The following is a 23,305-nucleotide window of genomic DNA, read 5'->3' as shown; positions in this document are numbered from 1 at the left end:
AGTGTTCCTTGTATCCCTGCGTGTTTATCTGTCCTGCTGTTGTGTAGCAACCAAATGGCGCAGTAGGGGTCAGACCGAACAGTTTGATGCTAATGTTGAATACTGGAGGAACACCTCTGCTGGATTTAAGCAGCATTTGATCTAACTAACCCTTTAATCCATACTGGTCAAATAAATAATTCATCGTCTCTGTCAGGGAGCACGTGTCTTTCAGCGAGCCACTGGTTTCCGTGGTGCCCCGGGGGTCAGAGCTGGGCCCTGTTTTGTTCTCCTGATATATGAAGTACTTCTCTGCATTCAGTGCACAAAGTTGTTTTAAAAGACTGTCACACATTTCATTCAGACACACAGGGTTTCTGACAGGACTGAGCTAATAGGGGGTTACATAAAGCAACAGCAGGGGGAAAAAAAGAAGAAAAGAAAAAGCAAAAGTCCTCTACCTGTTTTCGGATCAACGGAAAAGTACGGCTGTCCGTGGAGGATGCTGTACACGACTCTGGCGCTGTTCCCATAGGTAGGGTCGTCTGCATCTGTGGCTGTCACTTGCGTCACATACGTCCCTGTGGAAAAGAGAGGGAAGACGTATCGACTTTGACTTAATTTGTTTCCTCCTGGGTCTGGGATCCAGACTCTTTGAAGAACATCGGTTTATCAGAGTGATCTCACCTGACAAAAGAAAGAGCGCTACGGCTAATACTGAACGGCGAACGTCCCCGATGGAGAGCAATGAGGATTAATGTAGTGGAGGGAGAATGTGCAATGTTCCGTGTATATATTTGGGTTTTTTTTAACGTTTGAGTAACTGTTTCTTTGTGTGTGTGTGTGTGTGTGTGTGTGTGTGTGTGTGTGTGGAAATAAAGCCCCTGTGCAACCGTTAATTATGCTACTTCCACCTGATGTACATACGCGGGTTCTACCTACGCAACATGAGGCAATGGAGGCATGCAACTGTGATGTGGTATTTTTTTTTGCTGATGTATAATTCTTGTTTCTATTGGCCACTTAGGCAATAGGGATAGAAAAAAAAAAGATTTTAGAGGACACTGACAATTCTTCTTGACGAGGTGATTTACAAAAATGTCATGCTATTTTCCAGGTGCTCTTTAGCTGGAAACAGGTTAAACAAGACTACCATAAAGAAAACAAAAGCCAGGGCCAGACGTATTAAGTTAAGCATTAAGGTGGCAGTCTTCCAAACTCCTGCAGTAACAGGGATAAAATAATTGCTTGTTTGCGGATGGCTCATCGGCCTTAATGGGCTGGCATTGAAAACACCATTACATTAATCCTTATTTACCATGTATTTGTATTGAACAGTGTCATTCACTGTTTTCCAGTTTGAAAACAGGGGGGAAAGTAGTCAGGCATGTCTATCACCCCAAGATGAGCGCCTGATGTTACCCTGAGAGGTTTTTTTTTTTCTAAACAAAATAGCTCGTTGCACATATGTGCCTCATGTATCAATCACGGACCCACATCTGGCTAGCTTAGAAATATGTTGTGTAAGATATTTTCCACTGCAGGATTTGTGGGATGCTCACCATTAACAGGAGACACTGACCAGGGGGATAGCATTTACATGCTAATTTTAAATTCTGCTAAGCTTCTAGTTGCCCGTAAAGAACTCGCTGTATGTTAAATAGGCTTTGTCGTGCGAGCAGATTGGAACAATGGCATTAAAACATTAGGTGAGAGAGATTAGTGTCTCAATCTTCCCTAACGAAGCCACACATGCCTGATGGGACATACCAGGGATGGACTGCATTGTGTTCCACATGAATGTACAGTAGATGAGAGAATGCATGAACGCCTTTTCAGTTGGTGACAAAGAGGAGGAAATATAAAACATGAGTGGTGTGGAAGCCTTTAAGTATGGCTGACACCTACACACTCTCAACTATAATGGCTTTTATTAAGATGTGAGACAATAAAAAGAGTCAAGTGAATTCAGTTCGTATAATCTGGGAAATTGTAAGGAATTGCTTCAAAGCTTGGGTAAACAAATGAGGGGTGATGGTAAATATATCAGCTTTGAAAATGTAAATATATATTTCTCCTGCATCACGTCTTTGTGACTCCAGAATGCAGAAAGAACCAGATATTAGCTTGAAGCTAATGACGACTGATGGCAAACAAGAGCTTCAGCAACAAAACAATATGGCGGGATTATTTATATATAAAAAACTGAGCCTAAATCAAAGCGTTTGTGGATTTCTGGGCATACAACTGGATAAAGAAGACATGGATTACACACAAGATGTTTTTGGACAGTTTCGCTGTTGTTAGCCATTAGCTTCAAGCTATATGCACCATGTACACAGTTGCTAGCACCACCATGGCTTCCTCTGACCAAAGGACAATGGCAACTTTACATTGGATTTTAGATAAATACCACAAAAAAAACCCACATCCCTGACAAGCAAAATTTATGTCATTTACATGTTTTGTTGATTTCATATCAATATATTCTTCACATATTATCACTTTTTCAGCATTAAAGCTGCGCACATGACTTCAATGTCACCACAGCTAGCTTGTGCTTCTTTGTGATGGTGTTTGTAGCCTTTGTTAGCCACTTGTTAGCAACCACCATATTTAAGACACACAAACGTCTACAGTGTTAAGTGGCAAACTTTATTCCAAGTTAAACAAAGCATTAAAGTTAATTGGGCTTGTGTTAACCACGGGCCTTATTTCACCCATTTAACCAAAAACCCACTGACTCTGACACAATGGAACCAGACATTCAGCAATGCTAGCTATGAGCTAAATAGTGAACCAGCCTACAAACACAATAACAACATCCAAATCATGTGATGTTACATTACAAGTACATTATAAATCTACATTATAATGCATGCATTATCACCCCATTTCAGACAGGTTCATGAGATAATTAAATCATCTAAATTCATGGTACGGTAATTTATTTTCCCTCAGTTGGCTAATTGGCGTTTCTCAGCTGATCTGTGTTTCAGTTGTCGTACTCGACAGGTTTTTGATCACGATGATGAAGAGTGTTCACCAGGGCTTGACTGTGTTGTTCTGGCGTCCTCCCCACACGCGGGAGACAGCTGATTCCAGAGTGCTGAGGGTATCATTGCCATTCAGATCAAGAGGAACCACTCTCCAAGCGAATTACCTTGATCTGTTCTCCTGGGGGACACTTTATAAATAACTGGTTCTCTGAAATGTCAGAATCTGCTGGAGGAAGCAGCCATGTCCCTCTGGTTATACTTTACCTGTGATGCCCCCTGAAACACACTGTTTGTTTTGTTTTTTTGTTTTTCGTCTGCCTGTCACAGAACCGAGACCCACCAACAGTCATTCCCAGGCTTCCACTCTGTTCATTGCAGAAGTTTTAACATGCTACTCTTTTTCTGCTGTGCGCTGCTTTATATACTCCTGGAAACATACTTGGACTTAAATTTATGAAAGACACAACATGAGCTACATGCATTTGTGTTGAAAGAAACTGTAATGACTTCTTCAGTAGTTCAGATGTTGGCTGACCAGGAGCCTTTCGCCTACTCAGCTAAAGCTCGTTGGAATCCAGATTCCCCCTCTCTGCTCCGCAGACGACTCCAACAGACATCTGAAGACAAAAATCCAACACATTTCCAACCCTCTTCCATCCTCCCCAGTTCTAAGCAAAGAAGATCCATACCCTTCCTTGTGTGCAAAGAGAGGCATATTTCTTGACTTTACATGATGTGCTAACACTTCCTCTCCACAAGTATTCACGGTGCTAAGCTAACTAGCAGTCAGCTGGTGTCTGTTCTGTGGGTGGGGGGTCTATTTTCCTGTCTTGTTCTGGTGAGGAAGTCAAAAATAAGTATTCCCCCCCCCAAAAAAAAGTTGTTGCGTTCCTTTTAATTTCCCATCCAGCACTTGTTGGGTATTCACCTGTTGATCATCCTGAGCTTCTTTAATACGCAGTAATTTTGCCCTGTACAGACACTCTGAGGAGGAGTCAAGAGAATAATGATGCGTTAAAACGTTAAATCTGACCAATCTGCCTGTAAACAGGATGAACTCAACCTATTATGCAAAGTTTACAGTTGGTTATGCTGGCACGTAACGCTTCTATCACTCCAAATTGACCTTTGATAAATGTCACGTCTTTGGCAGGCAAATCATTTTTAATCAATTATGTAATCATTACGCACCAAGCTTCTTTTTAATGTTTTTCAAAAGGAAGTCTGTTAGACCAAGATAATAGTGGAGCAGCTCTTATTGATTCAACCCCTCCCAACCTCAGATTTATGAGAGAAGCAAGAGCCCAAAGAGAAGGAGGGGGAGATTTACTGTGTTGACTCTCCAATGTAAGCATCATACAGAAAATGTGCCTCTTAAATGTTTCTGGTGAAATAGCCAGACCCCGCGATTCCTATTCCTCCTCCTCCTCTCAAACTACAGGAGATTTGTTAGATTTCAGTCGTTACTGTCATGCATTTGTTCAGAATTGTCAGAATCGCCAGTGTAAACCCCCTCAGATTAGGATCAGTTATTCAGATCATCAGGATCCACGGGATGGGCGAATTAGACCCCAAATCACCGGGATTATCTTCAAGTGGACAACTGGCTTTACCATGACTCAGTTTCCCCCTATTAACCACAACAACTTGGAGGAAATCGACCTTCCTCCTGCCGCCTTGATATCGCCGCTGCAGGCGTTTTCAAAAACGTGTCTAACGTGTCATCAGATCTGCGATTAGACAAGATTTCTGGCAGGCTTTCCCCCACAGGCCCTGGAAACTGGAGCCAAACGTCTCTTATTTCTTAATTAATAAGTTAAAATAATCTGCTAATGCAGTAAGCAAAATGTTATTGTTAAAAATAAATCCCTTTTATTTTACTGAGATTCTGCTTGTTAATCAATTCCTTCTCATACTGAGTGCAGTGACTTTTTTATTCTCTGGACTAGAAATAAACGGTAAAGGCAAACGTACTTTTGCAGCGTAAAGGTTTATCTTAAATAGCACGAGCATAGTTAATTTCTAACTGCCGCTTCTGAAAGGAGGTTTTATTCTATTTGAGGCCTCTGCTCTGGCAGTAGCTGTAGACCGGACGTTGTGTTCTCCACCCTGAGGGGTTTTTCAAATTTGCCACATTCTTCCACTGGGACTGAAAGATGACCGGAAAAGATTTTGGTGGTTTAAGGTCAAGGGTGCCCGTCACCTCACATAAACACGTTGTCCCAGGAACAGCTTGCATGTAATTTCTCATAATTTGCCACAAATGTCCTCTGAGTCTTTCCAGCACCCCTTGCACCTCAAATGAACTCAGTATATCTGGAACTCATTGAGGAAATTTCTCCATTTTAGAACTGCGACTCGAGGATGAGTCCCAACATCTTTGGTGGGCAAGGGTCGAGGCCCCCGTGGGACACTTGTTAGGAAGAATACTTGTTTCAATACAAAGAAGAACACTTTTCATCATGGTATTGTTGACAGACCATCGTGTTGTAGCTATAGAGCAATAGTTTGTTCAGGAAAGTACTCTTTAGTAAGTAAAATTGTATGTTTTGTTGCGGAACTCTTACCAGGGTCCTGTGTGTACCCCTACTACCCCCCCTAGGAACCTGTTGGTGAAGCGCAGGTCAACCTACCTACTGGTGACATCTCTGGGACGCTGGCCCTGTACGGTCCCTCCAAGAACTTTGGCTCATTGTCGTTGATGTCTTGGACCTTGATTACGAACTCGGATTCGGGTTCTAGGGGTCTATTGGTGTTGATGTCAACAGCCTGGGCGCGTAGGGTGTAGTAAGGCTTCTCCTCCCTGTCAAGACTCCTTAAGGCATGGATGTCCCCCGTTGTTTGGTCAATTGTGAAAATGGAGCCGGCCCCTTCCCCCGAGAGTGTGTACTTCACCGCACTGTCCCCCTTATCGAGGTCAGTGTGCAGCTGCGAGACAAAAGAGGAGACAGACAGGTTGAGTGCTACACTGGCACAGATAATGATTCATTGAACGCATTGGGAAGAGCTGTCAAAGAACACTTTCTCACACAGACAGTCAAGGAAACTGACTGCGCATCAAAGAGCAAATTCATGTCTCTGCAAAGATCTGCAAAAAAATGAAGTCATGAGAAAAATAAAATGATCGCGCTGTCAGAATGCTTCATGGATTAATGAGGCTAAATCTCTCATAAATAATGCATTTCCTCGCCGAAATTACGCTGCAGCGATAACTCTTCAACCCGTTCCTATTCCAGCGTGACTCAGAAATGTGAGTCAGGAGAGTTTTTCTTTCTTTCTTTTCCTCACTGTGGCAAATATTTGGCTGTGAAAATGCAAGGTAAATACAAGGGATGGGTGTGAGTAATTGATGACTCAACGACTCGCCATGAGGAGGGAAATCAGAGGGTTAATGAGGCCACTCCAGCTGTTATTTATTCAGGTTTGTTTGTACGGAGCCCCGAAGTGGCCCTGGAGAGCACAGACTGGAAAATATACATATATATCAAGGCCACAAGGTATAATTTGTTCCCACCATTTAGTTATTTTCAGGCCGCAAGATATGATCTCAATGTATTTCTTTCGTATCTAAAAAAATATGAGAGAACAAGTTCTATCTTATGGGTTTTGAAGACCTGAACTGTGGTAGAAGTTTTTTTTTGTTTTTCGACCAACAATAAAACCCTCCAGTGCAGTGTTCTTGCCTCCAAAATAAAAGCAGCAATCCTTTTCTACTTGTATCACCCAGTTTGCTTTTGAAGGTTTTAATAGTTAGTGGAGTCAATATCCTGCTTCCTTACGCATGTTTTTTTCATGACCCTTCCGCCATCTTTGCTTGTGCATAGCTTCATTGTGGAGCCCGCCAAGCTCACAGGAGTTGTAAGTTACAACCGGCTTGATTTTCAAGGTTTTAGTGGTTATAATGAATAAGAATAATTGATAACATGTTGCACGTGCAGCTGTTTTTTAAAGCCTGGTAAAAGCCTGTGTCATTAACCATCAAGAACCTGGGAGGAGACAGGTCAGAGAGGAGAATTTCACCTCCTTGCCAGCTTATATTTAATAAAAAAAAAAAAACACCTATTTTACAATTCCTGCTGTTCCCTACATTCTAAAACTAGATTTCAGAAGAGCGAACGATGCTCCGTTTACTCAACCTGTGAGAATACCACTGCTCAATCCGAGCAAATACTTGTTTTCCGCAGGAACAACCTGATGGAGGAGGCCTGTGACCAGCAGCCTCTCAGCACAGTTGCAAAATATCACTAAATCTTTGTTAATATGGATCCAGGCGCCATCGCTGCTCGAGCTGGAGAAGACAAACACGTTATGAGCTGCTGGCAGAGAGCCTGTTGACATAGTTGTGTTTACCGCCCCGCACCGCATCACACGCCTCATTTTAAATATTTAAGAGCTCTAATGCAATGTAATCATTCCATAGATGGATATGGATTTCTGCCTTCTTGTCAGCGGTTTGGAATTTCCACCTGCGCTCTTTAACACCCCTCCAGGAGACAGGAGCCTGTATCTGCGGCTCTGAACCAGCGGACCAGGGAGCCCAACGGCTCAGGGCCGCAGTTTTCCTCCCCTTTTCCTCCCGCTGCTAAACGAACGTTACTTCTCTGACGCTTAAGGGGACTTATATTTTTTCTGTTTGATTGAATATTGGTGATGTGAGCTGTAAAAGGTTCAGCAACCAATTACTGCCCAGTAATCACCTTCTGTTTTCTCTTTTTTTCTTGCACCAGCTAATGGCTGCAACATTGACCTTTTTACCAAATTAACTCCCAATGGTAAATATTAAGCCATCAGTTGAGCTTGCACAGGCGCAGCAGCCATGGGGAGGTGGAGGAAACACGAGCCGCAGCTATAAATTATCGAAGTTTTGGTTCAAAACAACCCGGGACACATAAACACAGTGAGAGTAATTAGCGATGGAGTGCATGTAGCACCGATCATACAAGCGTAGCATGATATTATGCTGCTCGCATCCATGGTGCATTATTCATCATTATTCAAATGAATGAGCATTATTTTAGCACATGATTGTTGTTGGGAGACAACAAAGATCCCATAACACTTTTTTTTTTTTTTGCAATGAGCACAAAATCTGCAATGTAAATGATGTATTATTCATATGAATCATGTGAACGATTAATTGCTCCTCCACAAACTACAGGCAGCAGGCTGACAAGTCAATCATGTGGTCGTACCTGCAGGTTAGCAGACGTATTTTAATCACATTTGGATGTTGCACGCAAAAACATGGCGTCCATCGATAAAATACTGCAACAAGTCAGAAGAAAGAGCTTCACGGGAATTTGTGAACCAGAAGCATGATTCTGATATGCTCAGGCTGCCGTCTGTCCGTCCCGTCATCCTGCCATTTCTTCAGTATGTGGCTCAGACGTTCACGGGGACTGAAGGATGAACTGAGGTCATTTTGGGGGGTCGGAGGTCAAGTCACGGTGAGCCTAAGTCCCAGTCTCATGGTACTGGACTCAGCCGCTCAACGGTGTTGCTGTATTTCCAATTTAAATGAGTTCATTGCCAGGTCACTTGGTTTGATGGGTTTATCGGTTGCCATGGTTACCGAGGAGTCTTTAGGGTGTTGAATGATATAATAACCTGTGAGCGTAAAAAGCTGCTGGTGTTTATTTACATGCATGTATGTTGAACAGTAGTTTACATGAGAACAACAATACTTTAATAACAGTTAGTGAATGTTTAGTTTTATTTATTTATACATATATGTATATATGTATGTGTATATATATGTATGTGTATAATATGTATGTGTGTGTATACATGTATATATGTATGTATGTATACATATATGTATGTATGTATACATATGTGTATGTATGTGTACATATATGTATGTATACATATATACATGTATGTATACATGTATGTATGTATACATGTATGTATACATGTATGTATGTATACATGTATGTATGTATGCATACATATATACATGTATGTATGTATGCATACATATATACATGTATATATACGTGTGTGTGTAAATGCATTTATATACATATATGTATGTATGTGTAGGCTATATAGGTATGTATGTATATATGTATGTATATATATATATATATACAGTATATGTGTGTATATGTATATTTATGTATATATACATTGGTGCATACATACACCTATATATGTATTTATACATATTTATATGTGTGTGTATGTGAGTAAGTGGTAAATAAACATGACTTAAGCATGGTTAACCAGTTATTAATACTAATTCTGACCATTATTAAAGTGTATATACTGCAGTAACCTGTGAATTCAACACAAACACTAATTGTAAATTATTACCATACACGTTAGTTAACTGCTAACCCAGCATTACTAACTGTTACCTAAGCATTAAGTAAATGTTATTAATGTATCTCTGTTGTCGACACGTGTCCACGAGTGTGTACTGTTCAGATGCTGCCAGTCAGATCATGAGGATTACGTGTCAACAATACTCCCGTGACCTCCAGGCTCCTGCTGCACATGTATGATTGTATGTTCATGTCTGCGGTTCTTAATGGAGGATTAGTTCTGCAGCACAATAGACATCATTCATTAATAATCGTCTTTTAAAAGGTTGAAAATGACCTACATTTTAAGATCATTGGATTGCTCTCCAACTCACTGAGTAAATCTGGGTCACTTGAGGATGACCTTTGACCTGGGCTTTTGACCAGGCACTCGGGAACAATTTGTAATCTGAACTTCTGGTTTTAGTCGGGAAGAGGCACACACACACACACACACAAACACACACACACACACACACACACACACACACATACACTGCGCACAAGTCAGCATCAGTGTAGAATTTTCTGGTAGTTTCTCACTCAAACAGACAAACACTTGAGCCTAACGAGTGTAAAAGCGCTCGTGTCAGCGGGAGTTGGATGAGTCTTCCAGTGATTTTTACTGTATCCTTTATAAACATTAGCTTGTAAAAAGCAGCTGGATTGTTTTTGTAACTTTATATAACACAAAAGAAATGCAGTCCTCCAACAGTTGCATTTTTAGTTGAAGTGAATCAAAGGGAATTATCTCTTGTGGGCATTTTGTCTGTCAGCACTATTGTTTAGGAGTGTTGTCGCCCTGAGGTGCTCCCCAGAAATGTGTGCTTCCACATTTGCAAGTTTTTAATAAAACACTGTGTTTATTCCAGAACCATATGTTAGTCTGGTAGTAGCAGGGGACCCAGAAAAAGACTGTACTCATTGAATAGTGTTATTGTTTTGTAGTTTTGTAGTCCATTCACAGACGATAGAATAGATTGCAGATTTTAAAGAATATCTGTGCACCACTCGGGTTTCTTTGGCAGCCCCCGCCTTGTTTTGCTCGTGGCAGAGCCGAGCGATTACTGTGGCAGATGGACTGCTGCAACTGTGAAGTCATAATATGGCCCACAATCTTTTACTACGTCGCCCTCGCCAAGAAAAACGCGCTGCTGACAGAAAACATGCTGGGGGGGGGGGGGGTTAAACACAACCACAGCAACATCTGTACCAGTCCAGAGCAGAACGACCCTGGCTGAAGTTCCATTGCTGCCGAGGGTTTTTGAGGACGTAGGGTTTGTGATTGTAGTCGCATTATGTTACATGATGTCATCCTTGTGATGCTATAGTGCTGTAAACTTCACCTCTGTTGCAGGGCAATGCGTTTGGATTGCATCAACTGACTCGTCTGCATCTGCATGTTCTATTTAAGAGGCTTTCAGGAAGCATCGGGGCTCGTATCCGCATCCGTGCTGGTCTTTTTTTTTCAGCTCTTCCCAAAGAGTAAAGGGCAAACCGATGTTCCAATCGGATGTTTTAGGTTCAACCTGCTGGAACTTGTTTTACCAGAGAGAGAAAAAGCCGGATCGAGCTGATCGTCATAGAGCAGCTCTGCATGCTAAACGTGACGGGTCATGGCAGCTGTCAGCTCAAGTGATGACATCACCACAACTGAGTTCATTCATTCAAAGTGTGGCTACAAACATGATCCAGCTGGTCGTGGTGGTGATAAACCATGTAAAACAGCCCGTGACAGCAAGCCAGACACTCGTCTGTCATTTGCATGAGTCGTCATGGATACGCTGTCTTTGGAGTAATAAACCTTTTTGCAGTGTTTTTTTTGGGGGGGGGGTTCGCTGCTGCCACCTTCAAGCAAAAAAAAAAAACCTCTTCGTTGAGACCCTCTGACTGTGCAGAATCTTGCTGACCAACAGTGACCTCTGCTGACAAACGTGACAAAATACACGATTCAAATCTGATGATCTGAAACTATGGATGGATGGATGGATGGATTTGAAGTGGATCAGAAGACAGTGTAGTCAGGGTTACATGCGAGTGATGGTGCACATTTGCTAAGATAACAAGAGAGTCCTTGGAAAATATGAAATTTGGAAAAAAAAACACCTCCTTCAACCTTGCAAAAAATGTTTTTAACGCTCGTTGTCGTTTTCAAAACTCGGGGAAACAAACCAGTGTCAACTAAGTTCCAGGTTCTAAGTTGAGTGACCAGCTGTTTCTGAGCGTCTCCCCCCGATGGCCCTCCCTCTGAGCAGCCTGCAACATGTCCAGCGCTAGCTGAGTACCAGCTGTCCAGCGGAGGTTAACTCCTCAAGACCTCCCCCTCCATTGCCCGATAGACAGCTCTTCTTCGTCTGCTCTACCTCGTATACTCGTCTGGAATGAGATTTCCACTCTGGCCTCTGGTCGGTGAAAGCAGCACCGCAAGCTAGCGGGAGTTTTGTGTGCTGGCAGCTCAAAATAAAAAGCGCAGAAACTCACGTTTAGGCTAAAAAATGCTGCTTTAATTGATATTCAAACAACAATCGACACAAGACACGATGATTAGGAGTCAACACACTCTCGGAGTCCTGGGGAATGGATCACCTCTGTATTTATGACATCTGCGTTTGAGTTGAAGAACGAAAATCGATTTTACAAAAAGATTCCTGGCTAAGTAGTGGCGGAGGAGGGCGCTTTTTAAGTCACAAAGCTAGAAAGAGAACCACATCCATCTTGACAAGATGCCAAAGAGAGTAAGTGATTTTACTCAAGAGAGGCAGGAAGCTCAGTGGCCATTCTCTTCCTGTGACAGTTGTTTGCACTTTAGCATATAAATTAACAAAACAGCCGCGTGTGAGGGCTGGCTTGCATGATACGCACCCGAATTAAGGTGAAAGAGTCCATTTTTCATGATAGACAAAATTACCTGGATGCTCTGTTCGGAGGTGGCACGGCAGCTATTCTGAGCGAGTCCACCGAACGGAAATAAAACCCCTGTTAGCATCCAAACTCAGACCATCTGTTTGCATTGGTGGCGGTGTCTCCTCTGAGGTGACTGCTCCACATTCATTTTTCAAGACGGGGAGGAATTTTTAGACCGCCTCTTGGTGCTTTTTGTCAAAAACGATGTGTAAAGTGACAATGACGAGGATCAAAGTGTTGCTTAACCCGGTTTTGTGGGCTTGCATGGCTTTTTAACGGAGAGGAGCTGCATTGTGGAGACCGAGGCTGTGACCTACAAATCCCACTGTTGACACTGCAGATAGCCAGAGTAGCATCAGCGCTGTAGTCCAAGCAAATACAGGCCGGCCCATTACACACCTGCCATTATTCATCCATACAAGACTTCACCAAAGCTACTCAAACAGAGGTATGAATAATGAAGAAGGCTGCGTACTTGTCACATACTCATGATCACAACTGACCTTACAGGGATTTCTCGGCCCTCATAAAGGTGCTGGCTGCGACTCGCGGGATTTGCAGAGCACGTCTCCTCATGGGCTATGCGGTAAACCTGCATATTGATTAATTTGAGTAATTTCGGTGGAGAATGTAGCCAACCTCTGTAGAAAATGCTGTAATTGGATTTCTGCAACTGGGATTACATGGAGCTTCTCTCAGGGATGCACATGGAACTGGCGGCTGATAGCAAGTCGACGTCAAGCGAACGGCCCAGGAATCGCTTACAAGCATGTCTGTTTCTGAACGAGTAAACATGCTGAAAAGGGGCTGCGTGTTCTCATTATTAAGTGCAAGTAGATATTAACATATTTTAATATTTCAGGGTATACAGTGTGTTCTCACGCTGGCCTTTCATTTAAAGTTATATGAATAGTGTGAATACATTTACTCTGATTCACATTTGACGGGAGGTTGCACTCAGAATTCACATCAGGAGCTGACCAGTGTGTGTCCGCCTGCTCTTGGTATGCAACGCTTGCCCACTGCTGTCTTCTATTTATTTCAGTGCAGCTTCTCATTTCTTTGCTTAAAACTTTTCAGTCCAACAACCTCTAAACTGAACTGTCCTTCCACCCCTCTGGTGAGGAGACACAGCAGCAGTGTGCCGGCGTGTTCGACCACCTCAGCCATCCACACGCCGTACTGTTTTCAGGCCATGATATCACAGTCACTTTAAATGAAGCATTCTTTTCTTTTCTTTTTTGAAAAGTTATGCACAGTTTTTTGTGCATAATCATACTAATTTGCAATATTTTAGGACCTAAATGCTGTGGAGCCTATCCCAGCAGCCTTCCCCCTGGACAGGTCACCAGTCCATGGCAGGGCCAACACATAGAGACAGACAACCATTGGCTCTCCCAGCCACGCCTACGGTCAAATTAGAGTCTGGATTAACCTGGTCCCTCTTGATGTCTTTGGACTGTGGAGGAAGCTGGAGTACCAGAGAGAACCCAGCAGGCACAGGGACAACATGCAGACTCCACACAGAAAGACCCTGTGCTCCAGCCGGGGCTCCACCCACAACCTTCTTGCTGGGGGGCCACAGCGCTGACCACTGCTCCACTGTGCCACCCTGTCCCCATGTCACGTTACAAAAAAAAATCTTGCTTTTGTTGCCAGAGCAACAGCTTCTTACGTCCCGACACCACACAAATTCATTTTTGTTTTTGCTGCCAGGGAGGGATGGCAGCAAAGTGCTGCTAAAAACACTTTGAAATCTAAAGCCAGGCTGAAGATGTCCCAGAGACCCACCAAAACACCTGGTTGTAGTGTCAGAAGAACGGCTTAAATTGTTCCTACATGAGGCTCAAACACCAGTTTTTTTCTTCAGGAACCCTGACTGCACATTTACAGAAGTCAACACGCAGCTTTGCTGACAGGAAGCTGGTTGGAAATTCTCTGATGTCACACTTAAAACACCTGGCTTGATACTAGAAAAACGGCTAAAAATATCACGGGAAATCGATAAAACCACCTGGTTTTAGAGCTGGAATAACAGCTTCTATCTCCCAGTATCTCGTTTAAACCACCTGGTTTCCATCAGAACAGCAGCCATGAATATCCTGAGTTTTTGCTTGCGGCGGTTCTGTCACTGGAACAACTGCTGCAAATGTCCTGATGTTTGGTTCCTGGCTAACGATTACAGGGCTTATATAGCAATTACAGCGTTGTAGTGTAGGGACTCATTTCTTTGCCTAAAACTCTCCAACTGTCCCGCCATCCTGATGCTGTCAGCGGTGTGTTGGCATGTTTGGATGGGGTGGGGTGGTGGTGGGTGGTGCTGATGGTGGGGGGGGGGTGTCTATTTTCGGTCCGCCACATCAGCACATTGGTGAGCTGCTGATGGAAAGAAAGCACTATGTCAAATGCGGCAATTATTACGGCTGATCGATATTGGCTTGTGAGCTATTTCGTTGCTGATGACAGCTCGCAGCTCCGAGCTCGCTATCTGGGTTGTGTCATGCCTCAGCCAGGTAATAAGGAGGCTGGGAATGAATCCACGCGTACACACGGGAGGCTTATATGCAACCTCTGAAAAAAGTGCAGGTGTATGAGAGAGAGATGGCAAAATGGGAAAGATTGACAGATATAACCTAGCGTGTGTGACAACAGATGGAGGCCGTTTAGATGTATTCACCTCTGAAGGTGTATTAGCTCAGTTCAGTGCTCCCTACATCTCTCATGCAGTTGTAAACAGACATTCATCAAAAGCCAGACAGCCGCGCGCTCTGTTTGCAGAGGGACGGCGTCTGTAGCCATTGTTGTTCATGTAACCGTTACCTCCAGAAACAATGGGATTCAATTTGCAGCAGCTTTAGCACACATTAACACCACCGCCACAACCTCAGCTCCACTCTCCTTCAGCAGTGCAGGGGAGCGACTCGCGATGCACGAGCTGACAGGGTTGTTATTGATCCGGGCTCGATCCCCTTTTATCTTATCACACTTGATTAAGCAATATATCGATACTGATACGATATAGAGAAAGCAGTTTTCCTGCCAGAATCACAATAGTATTGCTCATCAATGTCAAGGTTCAGATGGAAGATGTTGTCCGCGCTGCTAAGTGATACTGATTGGAGCATTAGCACGCCATTTGGAAATAGGATCCGGGCAATTCTGGAAGGCAAGTCCCATTATCCAAGAGGACAAAATACGATTTTTTTATTTTTTTATTTTTTTTTGTCAGGACAGACGAATGACACCATTAGTTTTCATTTCAGCTGTTCTCCTCAGAATTTCTTGCAACATTCATCATCAACGTGTGTTGCGATTGGAAATGCTCTCAACCTCTTAACACGTCCGAACCAGCAGCTGAGGCGACTCATGCATAATCTGCAGGTGTGCAATCTTTCCATATTAGGCTCTGACACGTTGTATTTATGAGCGTTTCACACCCATTTACCGTTGTTTAGGCCAGCCCGGGTATGCATGGATGCATCTGAGCTGCAGCCATCGACAGTTTAAGGAATGGAGTGTTATTACATCAATTAATCAAGTAAACGGAGGAAAAATATGGATCAAGAGTGCCAGTGATCATCCAGGAGAGAGAAAAAAAAAACACACCTGATAATCAACTTATTGAGGTCTTTTATGCATCACTCTGTTTGTGTGTGTGTGTGTGTGTGTTGTTGTTGTTATTTTCTTGAACAAATCATCGCTAACGTGATGTCACAACTAACCACTATGTCCTGAGCTAGCCGTGACTTAGCCTGCAGTCTCCGTTAGCGTTTATTCATTCAGGTTGAAGGTCATCCATGGAGGTTGTCCCGTCTTCAGTGCCGTTGCTAGCTGAACAGTCGCTAGTCGCTAGCTGAACAGTCGCTAGTCGCTAGCTGAACAGTCGCTAGTCGCTAGCTGAACAGTCGCGAGTCCTTAGCTGAACAGTCGCGAGTCCCTAGCTGAACAGTCGCTAGTCCCTAGCTGGACAGTCCCTAGCTGGACAGTCGCTAGCTGAACAGTCCCTAGCTGAACAGTCACCAGTCCCTAGCTGAACAGTTGCTAGTCCCTAGCTGGACAGTCGCTAGTCCCTAGCTGGACAGTCGCTAGTCCCTAGCTGGACAGTCGCTAGTCCCTAGCTGGACAGTCGCTAGCTGAACAGTCCCTAGCTGAACAGTCGCTTGGGTTTGAGGAGTTTACTCATTGATTAATTTGTTAATCCATTTTTTTTCTAGAAATCCCCGTACGGCCTCTGCTAACGGCGAGTGTCAAAATAAAGTGCCACTCATCCATCTTTTCTATTAAAGTGTGAATAATGAAACGGGAAGGAAGCTTCTGCGACTCGTGCCATGACTGCACAACAATCGCTAGTGAAAACCCTGCAACATTTACAATCGGCTCTTGTTCGTGGGGGTTGACTCGTTAACACTGGAGTCGAGCAGATTTAAAGTACAGAGCTTGTTGGAGAACTATGAGTTTAGAAAGTGTATAAAATGGAGGTCAAATGTCTCTGTTAGTGGCCGACGTGCAGCGGTGTCAACCAACCACGCGGCGACGCGACGGCTCAACATTATTGATCGAGCTCTGACAGCAGGATTCTATCAGCAAAGGCTCATCACATGGCTGATATTAACGGTCTGGACGGACGAGCGGCGTCATAGAAGCCGCTTTGCTTTAACTGATTCCTCGCCGAGCTGCAGGTCGCTGCCGTGACCTCCTCACGGCGGCGTGAAGCTGTCCACTCAGGAAGCCTGCGATTTTCTTAATCAGCTGGCTTGCGCTGACCAGACCGCTGCTCTTAAATGGACCTCCAGAGTTCAAGCATTTTATGATTAAATTCCACGGCGTAGAAACTAAATCATATTTAACTATCACTGGTAAAGCTGGTTAAATGTCATATGGTCAAATGCTGAAAGGTTTTTTCTTTTATGTCCTCCTGATAGGTCCTCATTGAACGATTAAATTGCAGCCACACATTTGTTATAAATCTCAGCCAAGCGTGGGCAGGGTCCAGGAGGAAGAGCCATCAATAAAAAGAGGGATGGTCACTCTTTGTCAGGCAGGAAGCGAGGGAATAAACAAGTTGTAGGGAAAAGGAGGGCTGCCCTTTCTCGTAAAAGTGGTTTATTGACTTTTATTTAAATGAGCGACCTTTTGTGTGCAAGTGTGAGGAGCGGAGCAGTGGAGCATGCCACATGCCATCGCATGCTGCCATAAAAGGTGCTGAGAGGATTTCCCCCCCAATTTTTAGAGGTCCTAAGGGTGACCCAATCCATAAATCGATTGGATTTTGCTTTACTCTCAGTATATTTGCAGCTATGAGCATGAAGTTTGCTTTCTGAACTTAATGGCAGTAGAATTAGTGAGCTATTTTATGGAACGAATCCCCCTTTGGCAGGTGAATAATTTTGTTTAGTCCCACTTTAGGAACTCCCACATTTCCGAGCCGCCATGTTCCCCTGATATATGTAAAAAGATGGTTCTGCCCGCCTTTGCTTGATGTGCAAAAGATGTTTTATAGATACTTTTAGAATACAGAGACCCGAGCCGTCCTCAGGTGGGTCCAAACTTTCATTAATGGAGTGTGTGTATGTGTGTGTGTGTGTGTGTGTCTCTCTCTCTCTCTCTGGTACCCTCAAGCCCTGAATCCTCTCTAAAACGGCTCCTCTTTACTTATAGATTGAAGTTTGTAAATGCAACTGGAAAGCGGTGCTTGAAACGTAGCGCAGTGGTGCCAACTGGCTCATTTACTGACGATAAGAAAACGGGAGGATTTTATTTCTTTTTCTTTCCCTGCAATGATACAAAGACAATTCGCTATCAGAACTAAGATGTTTTAAGAATAATCCGGGGACTACCACTGTGCGTTTAGTGCTGTTTCTGCCGGAGTGGCATGTCCGCCCGCTGAGCTTGGTTAATCAGCCGGAGTGATGAATGAATTTTAAATCCTTAATTACAAACCAAGTCAGTCTCTTTCCCATGGATCTGACACTCGGCGCTGCGGACGTGAGCTCCTGGGCCATCACGTCTAATCATTGCACTGTAGGTCTGTGTCTGTGTGTGTGTGTGTGTGTGTGTGTGGGGGGGGGGGGGGTACACAAGCACTCAGGACCTGAAGTACACCGGTCGCTCGTTCTTCAGCTGCATGAGCTTCCCTCTCTTGTACAAATTAAAATCTACAGCTGCAGGATGCGTCCAGATCACATGATGAGGAAATTTAATCTGAAAAGTTTGTTTGCACTGTGGCATTATCTGAGAAATGATTTAAAATGTTGTTCAAGTATGAATCATCTTAAAAGGATGAATAAAGGAACAGTAATGGCACCTTGCAATGACTCTGAGCAGCAGTCGTGAGGAATATTTCATTTATGTCTGATTTGGTACCAATTGAGAGCGTAAACACTCTCGTGTTGGGCACCTGTAGCTAGAATTCACCTTCATATTAAGAAAGAGGCAGCAGGTATTGTGAGGTTTTCTTGTTCCTGCTGTTTGTTCGCGGAATGTGTTGAGAGAAAACGTGTAAAATGGGATACGGTTTGGAAATTAGACATTACAATTAAACCAAAATGAAATGGAAAGAAAAACTAAAACCAGGGTTTTCAACAAATTAAAGTACTTCATCCTCAAATAATGAAAAGTGTTAAAAAAACAACAACAACAACAAAAACTTAAACGTTGAATATTACAAAAAGAATCAAACAGTAGAAAACAACTCTCCACAGAGGCTAACATGTTCAGCAGGGCCGTTTTTTACGTAACGTGCAAACATTACAACGGGGGCTGAGTGTCCTGAGGCCGCGCACTAAAACTTATCCCTTATTACGATACAGAAGCGTGCTGACGCGGTTGAGGTCCCCACCTCCTCATCAGGTTTTCTGATCCACGGCGCCATGATTCAACCATGATGCTGTCTTATGACACGTTCAGGTAAAAACAGCCACTAGCTAAGATCCTGCCAGCGGTCTGGCACAGCCCTCAGGGTCTAGGATCTACAACTGGATCCGGATCAACTCTGCAAGTCAGTGACTTAACCTGTCTGTAATTTTAATGAGCAAACAAACACACGGCCATCACGTGACACATGGAGGACGCCATCGTTTCAATGAAGCAGGCGTTGCTCCAAAGAAAAGAGGACATTTTAAGTAAAACCTTCATACACTTTTACAAGTGGTCCCAGTGATGCTGCTGGTATTTCTCAGTGGTCTGACTCCCCCTCCCCTCCCCCTCCTCCCTCCCCCGCCAGACCAGACCAGTGGCTGATCTGCACTAACCACGATTAGCTGGCATTACAACAGCGATGATGCCCAGCAAACACTGTCACTGCATAATTATACCAGCCAGGAAACGCCACATCTTGTGGCAGTAATGGCGCCGCTGATGGAGGTGTAGCGTCTGCTCACACCTCCGCCGCTGGTAAGTGGCCATTATGGTCAGGATGCATGGAAATGACAGGCATGGCTCCTTAAAATGGATCCTGAATTGTCACATGACTAAAAAAACAAAACAAAGCCAGGCAAACAGCAATTAATGACAATTATGTTCCAATGGAGAGAGCCATGATGCTAGCAGAGTGCGGGGGGGGAGGGGGGGGGGGGGTGATATACTACAGCCACGCCACTAATGGCAGATTTTCCTTGCAGATAATCACTACTCAGCAAAGGAAGGGCTTCACATTATCTAATTGGGGGGGCACAGGGTCGCTACATTAACCCCCTAAACCCTCCGGCTTTAATTGCTAATCTGCAATAATGTCGTTGTTGTCAACGGGAGATTGTCAGAGGTCTCCCTGCACGGAGGCTCGTATGAAACGTGAAATGTTGACGCTGGCGGTGATTTCTAATCAATATGTTCTTGTGGCTCCTTTGTGTCTCAAATAACAGTATAATTGGCCGTGTCTTCTTTTTTAAAGCAGCGCAGGATGACGATGTCAAGACGTCGTGTACTGCAACTGCTCTCTGCATAGTAATTGTTCTTTTAGAGTTACACGACTTTAAATTCGGAAAAGTAGCCTGATGACGGATGTAGATGGTCACGAGCACCTTTTTCTTCATCTACACTTGGTTTATGCAGCTTGTTAACTGCAGTATTGACATCAGAATTTATTCTATTTCATTTGAAATCTTCCATTATTGACTTTTTAGAGTTTTTCAGCAGCAACAATGCAAAGTAGAGCTTTAACAAATTACACAAACGGCAAACGCAACTGACACAATCGATGTCAACAGTGTTATCAAAGTAATACTTCAGCCCAAAAGTATATTTTGACTTTCAAATACTCACAAATCAACATCAGGAGGTCAGACATTTTTTCCTCTCCTTCATTCCTTCTCCATTCGATACTCCAGAATGCAGAAAGAGTCAGCCGCGTATACAGTAGTTAGCTTGAAGCTAATGAGGCCCAATCGCCTCCAACTCAGGAGCAAAAATGTCCAAAAGCGTCCAAGCACACAGCTGACTAGAGACGACATGCGTTACACAGGATGATGCCTTCCTGGACAGGTTTGCTTTAGCTAGCAGCATTAGCTTCAAGCTAACAAACCGTGGCTGGCTCTTTCTGCATTCTGGAGTCAAAAAGAAGGACTGGAGGAGGTTAAAAAAAAAGGTCTTAGTGAGTTCTAGACATCCTTTTGTGAGTACTGGAAAAGCAAAATACTTTTTTTTTTTTAGATGAAGTGTTACTTAAGCGATGTCAGGTGATCCCTCTATGAATACTATTTTAATGAGCTTTTGCATCAGTTCTCGTTAAAATCAGTCTAGCAGCAGCTTTCCGGCAACACCGATTCAATAATTAACCCCCCACCCCAGAAAAGAAAAGGATAGAGCAAAAATGATAATAATAATAATAATAATAATAATGATAATCGTAATGATAACAAAATAAATAAAATGAAATAAAACAAGCTGAAAGAGCAAAGATGGCACCATAGCACTGTTTTCAAAAGTTGTTGACCCAGGCTCTTGTGACATTGTGAACCTGGGAAAGATGCCTCCAGCTCCCTCCGACACCCATGAGCTGGCCTTGAATGAGCCGCAAGAGCCTGTGAGCACAGGTGAACAGTAGCAGTGGCCACGCCGGATCGAGGTGTCGCGACCTCATTTCCACCTCAGGGAGCAAAGAAGATAATTAAGTAAGTCGAGTTAAGTACCTTAACAACCACTTTAACTGGCACAAGCATCTGTTAAGGCAGGAATATTAAGTAAATGACCGTATGTGCTTGTTTGGAGTGTTACTGGGTTTGTTGACGGTCTCACAGGTTGATTCACTGATTCTGCTTGGGAGGTCATGTGATCAGTTGCACGTGTCTGGTTGTCCCCAAAATAAATGGAATACTGGAAGTAACAAGCGATGAACGTTGCTGATGAAACTGTAGATCCTGGAACTAGCGGTGTCCGTGGACAGGTCATAAATGAGCTTCCATCAAAGAACATTTACCCTTTCACAAATTATCTCTATCTTATCCCTTTTTTCACCCGTCTGTTCTGTTCTCCTGCTAGTGACAGGGTCCCCATGAGACAGAACTGTGCAAAAGAACAGAATCCAGTGTTTAACATTGAAGGAATATCTATTTTTGTGTCAGATGTGACAAGAGGCAGCACAACAACATTGTTGGTCACTTCTTTTTCCCCCGGTTACCCATTAAAACAAGTTCAACAGAGCTGCTCTGCTCCAGTTCCATGTCCCCCGTGAACGTGCCTGTAGGACTTTAAGGTGCTGGGAAAACAAACAGTAGGTCAGTGGGCCAGAGCGTTCCCATGGTAGGTAAAACCCCGACTGGACTCTAATGTACTTGGATTAAATGGAACTGCGATGGGTGATGAGTTAAAAGTGAGATGGAGCTGAAGCACCCTGAAGAATAATCTGTTGTGACCACATGGAATCCAGCAAAAACGATCTCACCGTTGACACGTTTGGGCCGGTTCATTCAGGACTTGTTTGTGCAGCCGTTCGGCGGTGAACTGGCTCAGAATCGCCTTCTGAGTTCTCTAAGCTGATTATGTCTGTGCTGTTCTAACCGATCCCACATGCAGTCGTCCAGAAAATGGGAGGTTCAGTTAGACGAACACGACAACTTTCTGGGGAGCACGTTTGTTGTCCGTCCTCCCCAGAGCTGCATTTGGGAGCTGACCCCTGTGCTAGTTAGAGTAGCTCAATGAATGGTAGTGAGAGGTAAGACGTAAGTGTTAGTGTACCTCCGTCAAATACACTTTTATTAGGGTTGGTCAAAACTTTCAGAATGAAATAAATAGTTTGATATATGTGATATTGTATTTTTAGAACCAGCAACACAGCGCTACAACTACTTCTATTCCTTTCTGACTTCAACTAAGTCTTGGTCAGGAAAGTAGTTCCGGCTATGTGTCTGATTCTGACACAACTGTATATCATAATTCTCTTTTTAAATCGTTACTTCATAGCCAGTGTTATGCACAACCCTCGTAATATTAACTCATCTGAAGAGGGTTTAAGGTAACAGTGTCTCTGATGACTTCTGCCAGAGCAATGCTCGTGCGTCACACTCACTACCATTCACCGTGCTAAGCTAACTAGCGTGGATCTCCACTCTTGAATACAGCACAGAGGGGAGAAGGGTCTCTACCTTCTTGTGTGACTCTGGGTTTTTCCTTAAAATCTTGCTATCTTCCTTTCAGACACAAATCTACAATGCAAATGAAAAAGATTCACCGCGGCAGCTAAATGTTATCTTTCCAAACCACCGGCGCATTCAGGTGAAAAACTACAGTTCATAGGCAAACTAGTTCATCCGTAACACCAGTGTTCCGACTCTCAATCATCAGCGCTCGTCCCTTTTCCTCCTCTCACGTCCATCTTCCGGTCTGAATGCTGTCAGCTGACAAAATTAACTTATTGGAAATGCAAATTCCCTTTTTAACGGCAGGAGTTAATTAATTGCAGTTGTTAGTGACCCGTTCGATGCAACGCTCTTGATTGTTTCAGACAGCAGAAACACCACAGGTCAAACTTCTCTACTCAATCCATGTACCGCACTTCATTTTAAACATGCAGACGCGTGTGTCACATTTTGTTTCATCAACATCATGTTTATGCCTTCAGCTGCGCTCCCATACAGAGATTAAAGTCAGTGTCTGCAGGTCTTCTGCCGCAATTTGATTTTA

At 43.6% G+C, this 23,305-nt stretch overlaps 1 protein-coding gene across 1 annotated transcript in view; it reads right to left on the bottom strand.

Annotated features, from left to right (window-relative positions):
* Window positions 1-23,305, bottom strand: part of LOC147241356 (cadherin-12-like) — a 123,738-nt gene that overhangs the window by 50,989 nt on the left and 49,444 nt on the right. Inside the window, exons 3-4 of the mRNA XM_086191098.1 lie at window positions 5,612-5,906; window positions 441-560 (exon numbers count right to left, since the gene is read on the bottom strand). Coding sequence (XP_086047224.1) covers window positions 441-560; window positions 5,612-5,906 — 415 coding nt within the window. The remainder of the gene's footprint in view (window positions 1-440; window positions 561-5,611; window positions 5,907-23,305) is intronic.

The sequence above is a fragment of the Aulostomus chinensis genome, chromosome 21 (genome assembly GCF_037954235.1).
Source record: "Aulostomus chinensis isolate RoL2024-O1b breed Wild chromosome 21, RoL_Achi_v1.0, whole genome shotgun sequence".
In the NCBI taxonomy this organism is placed as follows: domain Eukaryota; kingdom Metazoa; phylum Chordata; class Actinopteri; order Syngnathiformes; family Aulostomidae; genus Aulostomus; species Aulostomus chinensis.
This window is presented reverse-complemented; position numbering and strand designations above follow the sequence as displayed.